The sequence below is a fragment of the Vitis riparia genome, chromosome 5, assembly GCF_004353265.1.
Source record: "Vitis riparia cultivar Riparia Gloire de Montpellier isolate 1030 chromosome 5, EGFV_Vit.rip_1.0, whole genome shotgun sequence".
NCBI lineage: Eukaryota > Viridiplantae > Streptophyta > Magnoliopsida > Vitales > Vitaceae > Vitis > Vitis riparia.
Genome location: NC_048435.1, coordinates 23,771,927 through 23,788,488, shown reverse-complemented (window position 1 = coordinate 23,788,488; position 16,562 = coordinate 23,771,927). Strand labels below are relative to the sequence as shown.

Genomic DNA, 16,562 nt, shown 5'->3' with positions numbered 1-16,562 from the left:
ATATTCTGTTTGGGTAATTGAAGTGGTATGAGAAAAATAAATATATGGAGAAAAAAAATAAAAGGGAAATGAAATTTAAGATTTAAGCCCAACCAAATGTTTTCCATCATGCTTCTCAAATATTCTTTCTCTTGCATAAAAGTAAAAAAGAAAAAAAGAAAAATATTATTTCTCAGAAGCTAATATGAAGCCTTTGCATGCCTCTGCCCAAGGAACGAACACTCTCTGAGACAGCATATGTTGAAAACTTGGATTACATTATTCCAAATCAAATTTATTCAAATAACATGTATTTCCAACAATGCTTATCAAGTAGCTATTCAGATGGCTGGTTGATGGCCTTCCCTTGCTCTCTTAGCTTGGCCACGGTTTCTTTCATGGCTTCCTTCCTCTTCTTGCTAGCCAAAACTTTCGCCTGAACGCCACTTAGGTTGGGGTCTTGCTTCTCCTGAGGCGGTGGTGGTGGAGGCCTTCTGGCCGCTCTTGCGCTCTGGTTACCAGAACTCAACCCTAGCACCGCTCCAAGCAAGCCCAAGCTAATGTTCCTGCAGCAAGAACCCCATCAAACATCCAATGCAGTGTTTGATGAACAAAATCCTCGGCACACATTGTGTGCTTTTACCTTACATAGTTCTTGGTAGCTTAAACAATGGAACAATAATATACATACATTCCATGGCATATAAGCATCTTATAGTATGATAAACATTATGGGTCCAAATCCTAATGGAATAATCTTACAGGAAATTGGTAAGATATCAAGTTCGAGTCCTACCTTGAGCTCTGCAATTCAACAAAGCTTTATACCCAACTGCAGTCCTAATCCACAATGCCCACTAGTTTTCTTTCTTTTCAATGAAAAGTATATAGGTTACAGTTGTTCAAATTCACACAAATCCTCTACAGATAAATACCGATGGGCTTGAATTGAAGAACGTATATACGAACCTGCGGTGGATGAGCCGATCATCTAGGGCTTGAGCAGAACTTTGATGATGGGAAACCCACACTCTCTGAAACCCTAGAGTTTGAAGATGGGGTTTCTTCTTAGATTCTGTTGAGACGAGTGTTGCAGCAAATGGTGCAGGGGTGGTTAGTGAATGAGCCATGAATCTTTTTCACTTGGGTGTTGTTTGAATTCAAATGAGGGAACATGTGTTTTAAGTCACCTGACCTATAAAGAGGATAGTGTCCAGATGTGTAGAAGCAAATGAAGGCTGATAAGTGATAACTATTGGTCGGTTAAAGATAAGGCGTCCATAGTTTTGGACCCTTTGTGTGGCTATTTTCTAAAGCTTTTAGGTCTCATATCTCTCTCTGATTTCTTCCCATTATCTCTATACAGAACAGAAAATACATATCCAGCATGAGAAAAATGTTGATTCTCTCTTTTTAACTCTTTCAAGGCAGCAAATGGACATTTCAACAGACATCATAGACAAAAAAAAATTGAAAAGAAGAAAAACAGCATTCATTTTCTTTCAAACATCCTCAAGAGCCCTGTCAGTGCAAATTCACGACAGAATACATTAAAACTAATTCATTAATGATGAAAACCGATTTACAAAATAGAGAGAAGCATGAACTTCTTTGTTGATATTCATTCCATGATAAGGTAGTTTTCAAGTAGTTTTTAAGTAATTTTTTGCCATCTAAAGGTCTAATGGTGAGGGCACAACATAATTCATCCAGTATAGACGAAAAAGAAAGATAGACCACAGCAATGGCTTCTGAATTTAAGAGAATTGGCGAAATTCATAGCAATAGCATACAGGTCTAGTTGTGAAATAAGTCAAAACTGGCATTGCATTTCAAACCATGCTAAAAAAATCCATTATCCCTTTTTTCCATCTAAAAACTGAACCATTCAAAGCTGCAAAAATTCAATGGGGGAAAAACAAAAAGTAACTTCAACAAATAACTAGGTTCCAAATTTAACTCCAGAACAGCAGCATGTGTACTGAAGATGAAGAGAAAATAATTAAAGCTCAGATCCGGGCGCGATGCATTCATTCATCATCCTCATCATCATCATCAGCAGCTGCTGAGTTGAGAGCATTCAATCGTTCAATCAACTTAGCTTTCCTTTCCTCGTAGGTCAGCTTCTTCAAATTGTACCTGTGATGCAAACAAGAAAGCCATTAACATAATTAATAGCACCAACTCATTTACCGAATAATACAAAGAAATCAGGGGGTTGCATACATAAGGCCAGCCAACCAACCAACTCAATATGTATCATAAAGAAGTGACAATTCAAATAGAATTAAAAAAAAAAAGATTTTCTGGGGGTGCTTAGAGGATGTTTGTATATGGCATTTAGGGGCACACTGGTTGATGAATAGAGAAATACTCCTCTCTTCCTAAATGGAGATTGATGCCGCCCAAAAATAACAATAAATAATCATCCCTCATAAGTTGTACATCATCACTCAGACATATTGATCGAAAATGAACCCAAATCTCACATTACCAATGCTGCTAGGAATTTAAAGCAGCGATTTTGCACAAAAAGCAACACATGCTTTGCCAAAACTGTGCTCTAGCAAAATACAAAATTTTCAACCAATGTTGTAATATTTCAAAATAAAAATAAGTCCTAAACACACCATACAGACAAACCAGAGGAACAGAAATTTTCATTATAAAACAAATTACCGTAAGCAGGTTTTAGGTATTTGATAAACCAAAACCAGCTCTCCCCCTCTTTTTGATAAAGCAAACCAAGTTATTGATATAGAAGAATAAAAACAAATGGTAATTAAACAACCTAGTGAACCTACAGATAATAGCATAATAAATGCCAACTGAATAGAAAAAAGAATCAATTTAATCTTAGCCTCACCTCTTGTGCTCTTTCGGTGGCTGCTTGTCAACCTTCTTTTGAATGGGGTTTGCACGGATGGCAGCATGAACCTTCTTGTACATCTCCTCAATGTCATCTGGCTCAACTCCCTTCTTAATATATTCACTGAAGTGAGATTGGTACTTCTCTGGCTCATCTTCCATCAAAGTCTGGAAAGCACCCAACAAAAGGGCTGAGTTATTAAAATGACTTCATCTGAAAAGGAAAACCACTATTTTCGAAATCACATTTATATGTGCAACACAGGCAAACGACAAAATTTTAGCCTTACCCCCATATATGCACTAACATGGCCACCATAAATATACTTTCGGTGAACCTCAGCATCAAGGTGCTTGCTATCCTTTGAGAATCCAGCAAATCTCTTGTCACTGTGAGGAATGTCCAAGCCACCATCCAGTGCTCCCTGTAGTTAATTGAAATTAAATGACCTCCAGCTTGGGAATAAGTAGACTCAAGTAAACATTCAACCAAAAACAAACATGTCATGAATGGACAGTAGTGTATTTAATAGAACTCCAAAACATCATGACGATCAGCCATTTCAACTTTGGCCAACAAGCAAGCGAATTGCTTGCCTTTGCTCAGTTACTAAAGCTAGAAAGAGGGTGCAGAAATGACACTGCATGGATATGATTGTTCTTTCAATAAAGTATAAAAGCCACATTATATAGATAGTTAAAATAGCCACTCTTTTTAAGAGAATGACATGCAATTGGGGAAAACAAAATATCATGAAGTAACCCTACAATTCAAACTGTTAAACACTGACATACACAAATGACAACATTTTCATTAAATCATAAAAGGTGATCTACCTTTGAAATAAGGTGGTATAAGAGGATCAAGAAGAATTAACTGAATAGATGTATAGTCATTATTTTAAGTGCAAAATAAAAAGACAGACTTTAACTGTACGCAAAAAAGAGAGCAACTGAGCGAGGCTTGTAAAATATAATACCTTCAGAGCACCAAAAACACGGTTCCCAGTTGTTGTTCTCAAAAGTCCAACATCAAGAAGGGCACGGAATGGCCTCCTGCTATCTGTGGGTTCAACAGAGTAATCCTCACCAGTTGCCTAAGAAGTACAAGTACACATCAGATAAGTGATCATCAAAACTATATCTTTACAGAACGAGCCAACCTTGAGACCAAGAAACCATGAAAGAAAAGGAAAGCACAGATATCTAACAATTGTACCTCCACATTGCCTTCATATTCACCATCCATCTCAAGCATTTTCAAGACACGGCGAGCCAAGAGAAGCCCAGTGCAGTAAGCTACTCAAAAGGAATTAGTCCATGTTAATGCCACAAAAAAGTTACACATGGTATGTTCTTACAAAGAGGCACAAGTAAAAATTCATAAACATGACAAATTTTAAATAACTAGGAACAATGAACCAATTTCTGATAAATATACCTGCAGCATAGTTGGTCAGACCAACTTCAAGTCCATAGTGAGGTAGCTCATGAGAATATGCAGAAGCAAGGACTATATCACCAGCAATGCTAGCAGATGTTATTTGGGCAATAATATCCTTGTTAGTCTAGTAACAAGGTTAAGGTTTCAAAGATCAACAGCACAGAATGCTTGGCAGATAACAAACAACAAAGCTCATCATTGAAAGAGGGAAAAATGTAACCCAGTATAATGTACTTCAAATGAGCAAGAAATCATAACATCAGTATGTTGTAACCATTTTGCTTACATTTGATGTATGCATGAAAGAATTTAATGTTCATAAGAAAGTTCTTCATCTTTAAGCTTTACACAAAGATCCAAATTGATATATGCATGTTACAAATTAACAAAAGAGGTTGGCGGAAGCCTCGACAACCTAGCTTATTGAACCACAGGGGGAAATCAGAAGAATTCTGGAAATATTATTATAATAAATTAAGGATACAAATCGCACAACAAAGCGATATTTCGGAGTGTTATACTTGTTCTTGTCTTGATTAATCAGGCGAACCCTAGCCCTGTAGTCAGTCTTTCCCTCTGTAGACAATTTTAGAAATAAAATCCATAAGAAGCGAACAAACGAAAACCCAAAAACTACAAGAATGAACATTGGAAATGTAGTACAATACCTCTCCTTCTCTTGAATTTAACTTGGTACCTCTTGAAGTAAGCCTTGCTCTTTTGAGCTCTGACAAAGGCCTAGAAAACAGAATAGATAATTGATCAAGCACTAAAAAAATGAAAGACAAGCACACTATAGATATATAAGACAAGCAGCCATAAATTTAATAGAAGAGTATCACCTAAGAAGATAAAACAATGTGACTTCTGCCACTCAATTAAAAATTTTGACAGATAAGAGTAATTAAAGGAAAATTACAGATAAAAAGAGTGATGAAGCGGGAAAAAAAATTTTGAGTAAAGTATCTCAAAAAATTATTAGTAGTGGGGATTGTCTACACCTTCAAATTTAAACCATTACATTAAATAGGAGAAAAATAATATATTATTGGATGAAAAGATAAAATTTCCACCAAACCAAACAGAACACAATCAACTACTAATCAAACCGCTGGCTCTCTTCTTCACTTGTAACTAAAAAATATGCATGTTCTTTCAGGAAATAACCTAATGGAAAATGCAATAGTTGTAGCAATATATGTGCATAAATGTTTGGTTGGACAGTAAATGCATACAAGGTAAAGGAAACAAAATTCCAGATACAGTATTGGACGAAAGCTTATGAACCAGAAAAACACTTCAAGAACCCTGCATTGCAGATAGTAGATCTTAATTATATGGGACACATAAAGAAAAAAACCCATTTTAGAAATCTGATACAGCCATTTAGCTGAGTTGATGTGGATTTTCGTCTTTCAAAACCTAAAACCGTATTTTTCTCGGATGACCCAGTACTACGCCTAAACCCTAACCCTAACCCTAAAAACCGAAGAAAAAGAAGACAATAACAAAATTTCTATCAGATCATGAGTATTTTGAGCATTGAGTGACTGAACTCTGTCTCAGATCCATCAACCCTAAACCCCCCGTTTGGTTTCTCAGAAACCATCAGAAACAACGAAATGAAAACCTTGAATCATCTTATTCTTAACATAATTAAAAAACCAAACAAAAAAATGACACGCAAATGAAGAAAACATGCATTTCCCGTATTTTCTAGGCATCCAAACAGACTCGGAATACATTGCACAATAAACCAGTTAAAGAAACCAGTTCTCACAAAGGCCATTGCTGAAGCTCTCGATCCACGCCCTTCTAAGAGAGAGAGAATCGGCTAGGGCTTAGAGAAGAGTGAAATAGAGAAGCGAAGCACGTTATAAACCCTAGCGTGCCCGAGAATCGACGGCTGCGATTCGTTTTCGTGTGGAGGCTAGGGTTTTTGTGATTATGATGGCATTTTTGTCATTTGATTTTACTCTACTAGAGTTTAGATCCAGTGCGGTTGAGACTACAAGATGATGAAAACATGTCGAACAATGATACGTGAACAATAAAATTTGTTTCCATTAATGACCCTATTTTATTAAAACCTATATAAAATTATTCTTTTTATTTAATTTTTTATTTTGTTTTCAATTTTTTATTCCAATTATTATAATTTCAAATGAATTATAATAAAGTCTCCGTATAAACCAAGGAAAAAAAATTATAATTTTTTTCAAAAAAATTAGTTATGTATGACATATTAAAATAACAATTTAATACCTATTAATAAAATATTTTATTCCCTTAAATTAAAATATAATAAAATTATTGTCCACAGTGTGCCTACAAAAATAAAGATTTTCACTAATAAAAATAAAATTAAAAGTAAAATATAATTATGGAAAATATTACTTTTTTAATCAAAATTATTGTTATCGAATGTTTGAACCGAGTGAAAACTTATGAACCAATATAAGATCGTATTTGTTGGTACACTTGACTTAGTAAAATTTGCCATACACTTAAAACTTTTCAAAATCATTGTTTATTGATTTTAAATTGTTCACGTTCTCACAAAAATTGATAATTTTGTATTTTTAATTAAAATTTTACCTTAATACTTCCAAGTTAAGTTTTAAAAGGTTTTTTTGGTGTTAAGGAAACCTTTTTTGGAGGTTTTGATCTCAATTTAACAAAATTTGTTTTACATACATTACAACCGATAAGGCATGGTAAAATAGGTTGAACCAATTGGGCTTGACCGATTGAAATGCATTTTGTGCACCTTAAAACCTTCCAAATAACTTGTTTTAAATGATTGTGACACGAATTTAGTAAACCAATCAAGGTCCAAAATCTAGCCGATAGTCTATTAATGCATATAATGTCCAATAACTAGTGAAGTAGTCAAATCGATCGAACCGAGTGATGGGTTATGAGGTTTTCAAGTTATTCACTTATATAATGAGGTGTTCAAAACTTTTATACGGGACCTTGAGTTTGCAATTATATACCTACCCTATCCCTTTTCCAAAACTGTTTCAAATGCATTAATTTCTCAACTTTTATGACTTAAGCATATATTTAAGTAAATCCTAGTTATTATTAGTTTATTTTACTTTAAAAGGATTTGAGGTTGTTTATCTCTAAGGTGGTGTTTGTTTTTTTGGCTTTTTGCTGAAAACCATTTAGTTTTAGAATTTAGGTTGTTTGTTTTTTTACTTTTTCATGACTTATTATAAACTTTTTACTAAACAGAAAAAGCCAAAATATGTGGCTTTTTCTAAATATAAAAAATAACACAATGATTTTTTTTACTTTTTAATACTTAATAGAAATAAAATACTACAAAAACAAACAACATAATATTTAATACTATTAAGCATTAATGTTCTATTTAGAATTAAGTAAAAAAACAAACACCACCTAAGATTATTTTTCTATTAAGAAACTATTTTAAGTGAGATGGATCACTTAAGAAATTTGTGAATGTTATTGAAACCTTAGAATCTAAGTATACTCATTGAAGGCTCAAGGTCAAAACTTTGAAGATAAGTTGAACAATTACTCAACTAAGAGATTGAGGATAATAGACATAGGCAAAAGCACCAAACTCCTATAAATCGTGTTTACATTTTTTTTTCTTCTCAAATCTCTTTATTAACACTTAATTTGTATTTTTAAAATTTTATTTTACTTTGATTTAAAGTCTTTAAATTATAATTTCATGAAATAAGATGATAAATATGGTTTAATTTGTGACATTAGATTGCCAATATGGCACATGCCAAAATATTATTAAAAGAATCGGAAAATATTTTTTTAATCTATTTTGTTAAACTATCAATATAAAGCATGTTATTTACTAGTTAATTAACATTTTTTTTTCAATTTTTTAAATTTGTATTTATACAATGATTTAAGTGAATTTATTGCAAATTTTATATAACATTGTAAATCTAAATCCTATACACAAATTAGCATTAACAATTTGACATTAAATTGTTTTAAAAAATATGACATTTGTTTTTTTTTTTTTTTAGGATAAAGATAGAATCCAAAAAATACAAATAAAATTTAACAAAAAATAGAGTCTAGTAGGAGTCCAATAAATTCTTCATACTTAAAAAACATGTATAATGCACATAACTAATACAATTTCGATTCTTTTTTATCTTATTGTTATAAAATTTGAAAGACCAACTAGTAAAAACAATTTATTAAATTTAAAAAACATATTTAACAAATTTTGGATATAAAATTATTGGACTATTTGGTAATTATTTTAATTATGAAAAACAATTTTTTATTACAGTTTTTTAAAATTGTTCTATGATATTTTTATAAAATAAAAGTTTGTTTATAAACTTAAAATGTTTCTAATTTGTTTTCTAATATCTTTAATTTTTTTATATGTAATGTTTTATTTTTAATCATTCTACATGTTTAAATAATTATTTCATAAAATAACTGTCAAAAAACATGTGAATATAATAATAAAAAACAACTAAAAGATGTTATCAGAAAACATTATGTTTTATGCTCTTAATAATTGGAAATAGAAAATATGTTTTAATTGTCAAACATGTTTCATATTTTTTTTTGTTTTAGAACTTAGAAAATTGTGTTAAAAAATAGCTCACGGAGAAACCTTTGTTTTTCTCTATACTTGTTTTTGGAGATTTGAGAGATGTTATTTTTATAACAAACCTAGTGTAATGTTTTTATTTTTTTTATTTTTTTTAAAGTGTTACTATTAATAACAAAAATATAGAAAACACTTTGAAAACTTTTATTTATATTATATGTAAATATATAGAATTTTATAGAAATATATATCAAGAAAACCTTTTTTCATTTTTGGTTTTTAATAATAATTTTTATTTTTTAAAATAATTTTTAATAACTGTTTTCAAAAATTATTTTTAAAAAATAATTATAAAAAAGTTATTGAAGAAAATTCTTATATTTTTCATTTTTATTGTGAATATAATTTTTAAATTGATTTTACTAAAACTTATTAATATTTTATTTTTGTAATTCATACATTACAAATTTTATATAATTTTGTATGCTCTTAATTTTCTCTTATTTTCTTTCAATATTTTATGTATCACCTATTTTTTATTAAACCTGAAAAAAAAAATATTTTGCATCCAATAATTCATCGCCACATGAGCATTGGCATTTTCCCTATTTCGAATTCAGTCCCTCCAATCCATTTTATTAAACATTTGACTCCTCAATTCTCCAAATTCCAACATAAGCTCCAAAGAGAAGAGAATAATAGAGCGAGGAGGCAGAGATCTGAGACTCAGCACCAGTAGATCTGTGGATCATTCAGGTTAGAGCATCGATCTTTTCGCATATCTTCTATTGATCCGCTTTCTTATCCTCGCCGCTGTTTGTTTACAGAGAAAACTCACCTCGACAATAAGAAACTTCTGAATTTTTTACACTGATTATTGCGTTTTCGTCTCTCAAATGAAACATCAATTCGACTAATCTAGATGATTGTTCCCGATCGCTTGAGCAAAAATTGATTTAAAAAAATTCCAAGTTTTGTATGTATAAAAAAATTATTTTCTCTATGTTTTCTCGGAAATTGAAGAGTGGATTGCAGTCTTCCTCGTTTCAATCAATTTTTTGGTACTGATCTGTATTGTAAAGGAGTCGAATCCTTATTTTTGCTATTTTTATTTATTTATCGCATCTGTGAATGAATGAATTACATGCATTTCTTGTGCATTTCAATTGCTGTAAGTTTTCTTAGCCCCTGTGCTAGTGGCAGGATTCGATTATTATTACTTTTTCTGGATATTGTGAATGAATTTCATGCATTTCTTTTTTTGGTGAATTTTGATAATTGTAATTTTTTTTTGGCCCCCAAATTTATCCTGTGCGTTTAGCAGGGTTTAACCCTTTATTATGTGAATAGATTACTTTCCTTTTCGTGTGAATTTTGATGATTAAGTTATTTGATCTCCAAATCGACTCTGTGTAGTTGGCAAGGTTCAGTTTTAACTGAAACATGATGTTTGTTGGGTGCCTCGTGTGTCTTCTCTGCACCACCACCGCATCAACCTTCTCTTTCTTAGTTTCTGTTTTGCCATGCTATGTGATTGAACACTGGATTATTTGACATTTCAAGTTCTTTAAGAAATTTCTTATACAAAAAGGAAGAGGTTTTCATCTTTTGCATTTGAATAATTTAAAATTTTGCTATTTTTTATGGTTGATCAGCATTCTTCTTGTTTCTCTACATCTAGATGAATTTTTATTTTGATGCCTGGCTATTATTTTACTCTGCCGATAGCGTAAAAGAATTGAATCAGCCAAGTTCAAAGTTATTCATGTGGGTGTATTTGGTATCTTCCATTAATGGATGTTGAATCTTTTGATGTATATAGGAGAGGGTAATGTTATAGATTGCAAGATGTCTTCTGCTCAGGATCCATTTTATATTGTGAAAGAGGAGATTCAAGAATCTGTAAGTTTTTTGTCTGGATTTCTTATATTTGTAGCAACTTCTTGGAGAAAAGAAACATTTGTTGATCTGAAATCGAATGGTCATATCAATGTGGGCTCTTGATGATCTTAATACTTTTGTCATGTGTTATTGGTATTACTTTTGGATGTTGCCATTTAGGAATTAATGTTTAAATCTGCATATCTATCATCATTTTCTTTCAGTTTAGAAATTTGTTTCAGATACTATTTTCTTGATTGATTGGTTCAACTAGCTCTAGCATCATGAATTCCTTTGTGGTATATTTTGATAGCCGAACATCAGTAACAACTAGCTAGTGAAATATTTGCTTTCAAAGTAAGGAGTTTATGACATGAATATTTGTGGGTCTTTAAGATGGTTGTTTACTCGTACAGGTATGGTGCATGTGTGGGTTTATAGTGTACAGGTCAATGTTCTGGTGCATACTTTTTAATCAGACCCATTTGTGGATGTCTACAAAGAATCTGCTTGAATGGAAAAAAACCATTGGGTTGATTTACCTGTTTATGTTATTTTTCGCTTACCTATTAAAAAATTTTACTTGCTTATGTTATCAAATTCTTTCAGAAAATTACTTGCAGAAGGCAGATGATGAAAGACTTTTGGGATTGTCATGAATGGTCTTATAGATTTTTATTTTTTTTCCCTGATAGGAAAATGTTCTCATAGAAAGCCTATGGTTTGTGATTATGATTATGATTATTTGATTCTATCATTTTCCAGTGAACACAACGGCTTCTTACAATTACTAAATAACTATTCCCCTCATCATATTTATAGTAATGATGAGAATGGTATGACAGGTAGTAACTGAAAGTTAATCAAAATTGTAGAACCAGCTAGCTGACTTTCATTTGTCCAGTCATCAAGTTTTGTCCAATAAAAGAAAGAGACGTCTCAAACCTATACTATTTTCTAGTAGGCTGGTCTGTTTCTGATGCTGGTGTGGGGATATGAGAGTGGAAACAGCTTTGTGACAATCAGAAAATTTTGGATTTAGTGTTTGGAGATTGGAGATGGGTTGTTGAGAGGGATACTTTTTCTGCTAGTTTATTCCTTATAAATGTGAAGTAGTTCAGAAGTTTGAAGTTAGATTGATCACTGCTTGAGAATGAGAAGAAGGAAACCAACGGTTAAAAACCTGAAGATTTTTTATAGTGAATGGATGTTCCAAGATAAAGAGATGCTTTCAGTCTAGAAGAGAGCCTTATGAATTTTGATCCCTGGTGTGATATCACTTCTTGTAGTTCTTAAGATACTTCTTAAATGGTAACACTAGAGTTGACTCTTGTTGAAATTATGTAGCAAAAGTTTTGCAATTCGGTATTAAGTTTCAAACCACCAAAGTAATTTCAAGTTTGATATGACGATTTCTGATCTTCCAGATAGTTGACAAAAGATGAAAATACCCTTGTGAATAATAACTAATGACAGATTTTTTTAATGGGAAAAAAACTAGTGGCATGGCTTCCGTTTGTTTTCAAAGAGCTCAACTATCTGGATGCATCAAAATGATTTTTAATCTTTCCCATGTCCACTTTCTTAGTAGTTGTTTTGGTGTTGGAATTTGTCTATGCTTGCTTTCTTCTTTTGGAATTCTTAGGACACATTATTCAGCTGACAGTTGACTACCTGCTTTAGATTGATAAATTGCTATCTACTTTTCACCAATGGGAACGCATTCCTGTGGAAACCGGAGAGCAAGTACATCTCACAAAGGAGCTGCTTGCTAGTTGTGAAAGCATTGAGTGGCAGGTATGTATCCAAAATTATTATATTTAACTTGGATTAGTTTCAAATTATAGATTGTATTTTAAAGGATCAATCATGTTCTTCCACTTTATGATTGGATATCCGAAGAATCATGAAGGTGATGAGCTCATCTTAGAATTGAAATAGATGCAGTTATTCTTTTTATGGGATTATGAACTCTATCATCTTACCTTTGCTTATGCGCCTCAATTAATAATCAAAGATTATCATTCATACCCAACTAGGTCAGCATGAAACCCCTCTGATTATTGGATTTTTATCAAGCAATTGGACTGTATTGGCCACTGCTGAAAACCTGCTTTTTTGATAGGAAGGTAGATGAATTGGACAAAACTATTTCCGTAGCAGCAAAAGACCCTGCTTGGTATGGCATTGACGAAGTGGAACTTGATAAAAGGAGGCGATGGACCAGCACAGCTCATACCCAGGTATCATTGGTATTATATGTATTGTATTATGGTTTTAGCAGAAGTTATGATACCATGTTCAGTAAAATGTTTTAACAACGGTTGAGACATTATGTTCAGCATGCATTTTTCTGCTTGAAGATGGCATAAAAACTGTCTTCTTGGCAACATTTTTATGGAATGATGATATTGAGAGTATTTTACATTGTGACCCCTTTGGTCTATTATTCTAGTTTTGAGTATCATGAGAAATTATGGTATTTTATCAGGTGAGCAATGTGAAGAAATCAGTAGTAGCTGGAAAAGAATCAAATGGTACGGGCACAGCTAATGTGAATGGAATGCGCCGGGAAATGATGAGGATGTCAAATCCTCATCAGGCAGATAGATCTAATCAGTATGGCTCCCAAGATAATGATGATTTCATATCATCTGAATCAGATCGACAGTTGCTTCTCATAAGGTAGTGTCTTTTTTCCTTCTTCTTCCCAATCCATTTTCCCATCCATTTCTTTTTATTTTTTGCCTCAAAGTCAAATTGATATTTACCTTCTGTTTTCTTTTCCTCATCTGAGCACATGTTTGTGAGCTTAAGTGTCCATCTTCAGTTGCCTTCTTTGAAAAATAGGTGACAAGAAAACTCAAGATTATCTATTTTATTCTCTAGATTATAGGGCAAATCGTAGAAACCTTCAAGTTGTAGAAATCTCTACTTTTGTTACTTTTTTTCCTAGAGGTTTATGCAAGTGCTAATCTCATTGAGTCTGTTTACTATTTAAAAAACTCATCTCTTCTAAACATTTTACTTGTTCTAAAATCTTGCAACTAATTGTTAACTAACACTGCAAAAAGGGTTCTAGCAGTACTTTGAGACTGTTAGCATATAATTTAAAGGAAATTACATCTTTTAACTAGTAAGAAATAATATTTTTAGCAGCAATAAAGGTGTACTCTTGATCCTAGGTTCTTTTTTATTTTATTTTATTTGTTTATTATTAATGAGTATTAAGTTGTGTAGACTATCAACACAAAGCATAGTCTCATCCCATGAAGATGAATATTGAAAGTGACTCTAGATGGAGCTGAATGGAAAAAGGAATTCATGAAGCCAACTGTAAGCAGTTGTGAATATGGCTTTATTGAGCTGAGTTGAGAATAATGTATATATTTATTTCAAAAAATAAGATTAATAATTTCATATATATATATATATATATATATATATTCTTTTTCTTGATTGGCAAAGAAATAAAAAATATATTAAGAAGCCCCTACAAAAAGGGCGCAACTTGAGAACACCAGAAGTACACAAAGAGCACCAAAAGGGAAGAAGGAAATAAACACAAAAACTAAAGAGCTGAACATTCTAACCCGACCGAAACACTCACCAAAATCCAAAAGAGAAAGGTTGGCCCCCATAGGATTCTAGCCCAGTCCAAAAAAGATCTAAAGGAAAAACAATGGTAAGCAAGGAAGAAGAATTCTAGGGTATAAAAAAATGGAATCTGTATGTAAGAAGAAACAAAACCACTGCAAGGTACAAAAAAATTGGATCTATATTTGCCATGTGGTCACTTTTAATTGGGTAGCATTTTTACCAAAAAATAGCTTTTCGGTACCTTAGACTAAAAAAATAATAATGCTATTGATGTTTAGTGAAAGGGAAATTTTCTGAAAGAATGATGTTTGACTAGAAAAAGACAGAATTTCAATGTCTTACCTTTTACAATACATCAATGTGTTGTTCCTTGTCATTTATGAAAATTCAGGATTAGCGTCTGTTAGTTCCAGAAACCTGTTACTTGCCCTGTATATGGGCATTTCTAATTGTGTATTCCATCAATTGATGTCTGCAGGCGACAGGATGAGGAGCTGGATGTGCTTAGTGCAAGTGTGGAAAGAATTGGAGGAGTTGGGCTTACCATACACGAAGAACTCCTTGCACAGGTATGTCTTCTTCTGGGCTGTAGTTTCCTCATAATGCCCCTATCGGAATGCTACTTGCTAGAAAACCGAGGCATGTTATTTTTCCTATCAATTCAGACTACTACCCATGCTCTTGTAGCTGAATACATTTACTTACAAACTAACCAATTTCATGAAACTTAGTCTACGGAAGAAACCTAACATTTCAATACCACTAAAACGGACTCTTGGGGCTGCTACAGGAGAAAATTATAGATGAATTGGGCAGTGAGATGGACAGTACTTCAAATCGGCTTGATTTTGTTCAGGTGATTCTTTTCACTACTTTTTTTTGCATTTCTCAAACATCACATAATCTCCATGGTCTAAACCCCATGATTAATAAATATCTGCAGAAAAAGGTAGCTATGGTGATGAAGAAGGCGAGCGCCAAGGGCCAGATCATGATGATATTATTCTTGGTGGTTCTATTCATTGTCCTCTTTGTTTTGGTCTTCCTTACCTAGGGTATAGACAGAATGAAACCAACTGGAAAGGTGATTTCCAGTTGGGAGAAACCTGAGACTTTGTAAGGAATACAAATGCAAATGAATCAATTTTTGATCTGGGTTTGGTGGGAGAAACCCTAGTTCTTGAACATTCTTAATGATTTTGAGAACTTGGCTTGTTTAATAGGGTATAGCATTTGTTTCTGAACAATCAGTTCTATATACAGATGGAGTATTTGTATGTGTTTGGCTAGACACGAAAGATTTGTTGAGGGTGTTACCATCATCGATAAAAGAAGAATTGAATTCCATTTCCTAATGCTGTGATTCATTTTGATTCGTAATGTTTGTGTAATTGTGAGAGACGTTGGCATATGAGAGTGCAGTTTATTTGTTTTTGGCATTTAAATCTGGGAACAGTCATTTGTTTTTGGCTGTAGATTTCTATTACAAAACGCAACTCAAGTCGGGTGCCGGAGATTTTCGACATTTTGGATTCACAATGTTTGGGAAAATGGATTTTTATTTTTAAATTTTAAATATAAAAAATAGTTTTATTGATATATATATAGAGAAGATGGTGTTTGAGAATATCTTTTAATTGTTTGGGTTGTTTTTTAAGGATTGTTTTAAAATAAAAATAAAAACGATTTTAAAAAAGAAAATATATGAAAAATGATTAAAAATAAAATATGTCAAAAATATTTTAAAATTTTAAACCATTTTTATTTTATAAAATATTAAAAAATAAATTAAAAAAATTATTCTAATTTTTAGAACCGAGGGCACTTCCAACCATTGACTTTGTCGTTTTTAATTACTTTTATGACACTCAAAAAGTGTGTGCAAATGTCTTAAATTTATTTTAAAAAATCATTTTATTTTTAGAATTAAAAATTGTTTCCACTAAAAAAAATTTATTAAACTTATACTCTAAGTTCAAAAACTATGATACCTCTTCAATGTAGCATGATCCACGCTTGTACAACAGGCACATGATTGATCATGTGTGTACGTCGAGTCAACAATGGCCATCAATCATACAAGATTAATGTAAATGTCACTTGAAATTTTTTTTTGAATCTTGCCAAGAATTTTAAAAAATAAAAATAAATCTTTTATTTTCTGTATCTAAATTAGTTTTTAAATAACAAAATTTGTTTATAGAAAAGTTCTTATTG

General features: G+C 32.1%; 3 protein-coding genes across 3 annotated transcripts; 1 reads left to right on the top strand and 2 right to left on the bottom strand.

The window, feature by feature from the left end:
- Positions 1–58: 58 nt before the first annotated feature.
- Positions 59–1,693, bottom strand: LOC117914629. Its single transcript, XM_034830040.1, has 2 exons — positions 949–1,693; positions 59–545 (listed from the first exon to the last, which is right to left on the bottom strand). The coding sequence occupies exons 1-2, from the start codon at positions 1,107–1,109 to the stop codon at positions 317–319; spliced, it is 390 nt and encodes a 129-aa protein (XP_034685931.1). The 5' UTR covers positions 1,110–1,693; the 3' UTR covers positions 59–316.
- A 95-nt stretch (positions 1,694–1,788) lies between these two features.
- On the bottom strand, positions 1,789–6,172 carry LOC117914628 (60S ribosomal protein L5). The gene is made up of 9 exons (XM_034830039.1): positions 6,078–6,172; positions 4,960–5,029; positions 4,776–4,867; positions 4,289–4,415; positions 4,067–4,146; positions 3,828–3,944; positions 3,138–3,272; positions 2,846–3,015; positions 1,789–2,118 (listed from the first exon to the last, which is right to left on the bottom strand). The coding sequence occupies exons 1-9, from the start codon at positions 6,078–6,080 to the stop codon at positions 2,010–2,012; spliced, it is 903 nt and encodes a 300-aa protein (XP_034685930.1). The 5' UTR covers positions 6,081–6,172; the 3' UTR covers positions 1,789–2,009.
- Positions 6,173–9,517: 3,345 nt separating this feature from the next.
- On the top strand, positions 9,518–15,700 carry LOC117915359 (syntaxin-61). The gene is made up of 8 exons (XM_034830921.1): positions 9,518–9,620; positions 10,687–10,766; positions 12,429–12,542; positions 12,875–12,988; positions 13,237–13,430; positions 14,824–14,914; positions 15,136–15,201; positions 15,289–15,700. The coding sequence occupies exons 2-8, from the start codon at positions 10,713–10,715 to the stop codon at positions 15,397–15,399; spliced, it is 744 nt and encodes a 247-aa protein (XP_034686812.1). The 5' UTR covers positions 9,518–9,620; positions 10,687–10,712; the 3' UTR covers positions 15,400–15,700.
- Positions 15,701–16,562: the final 862 nt, after the last annotated feature.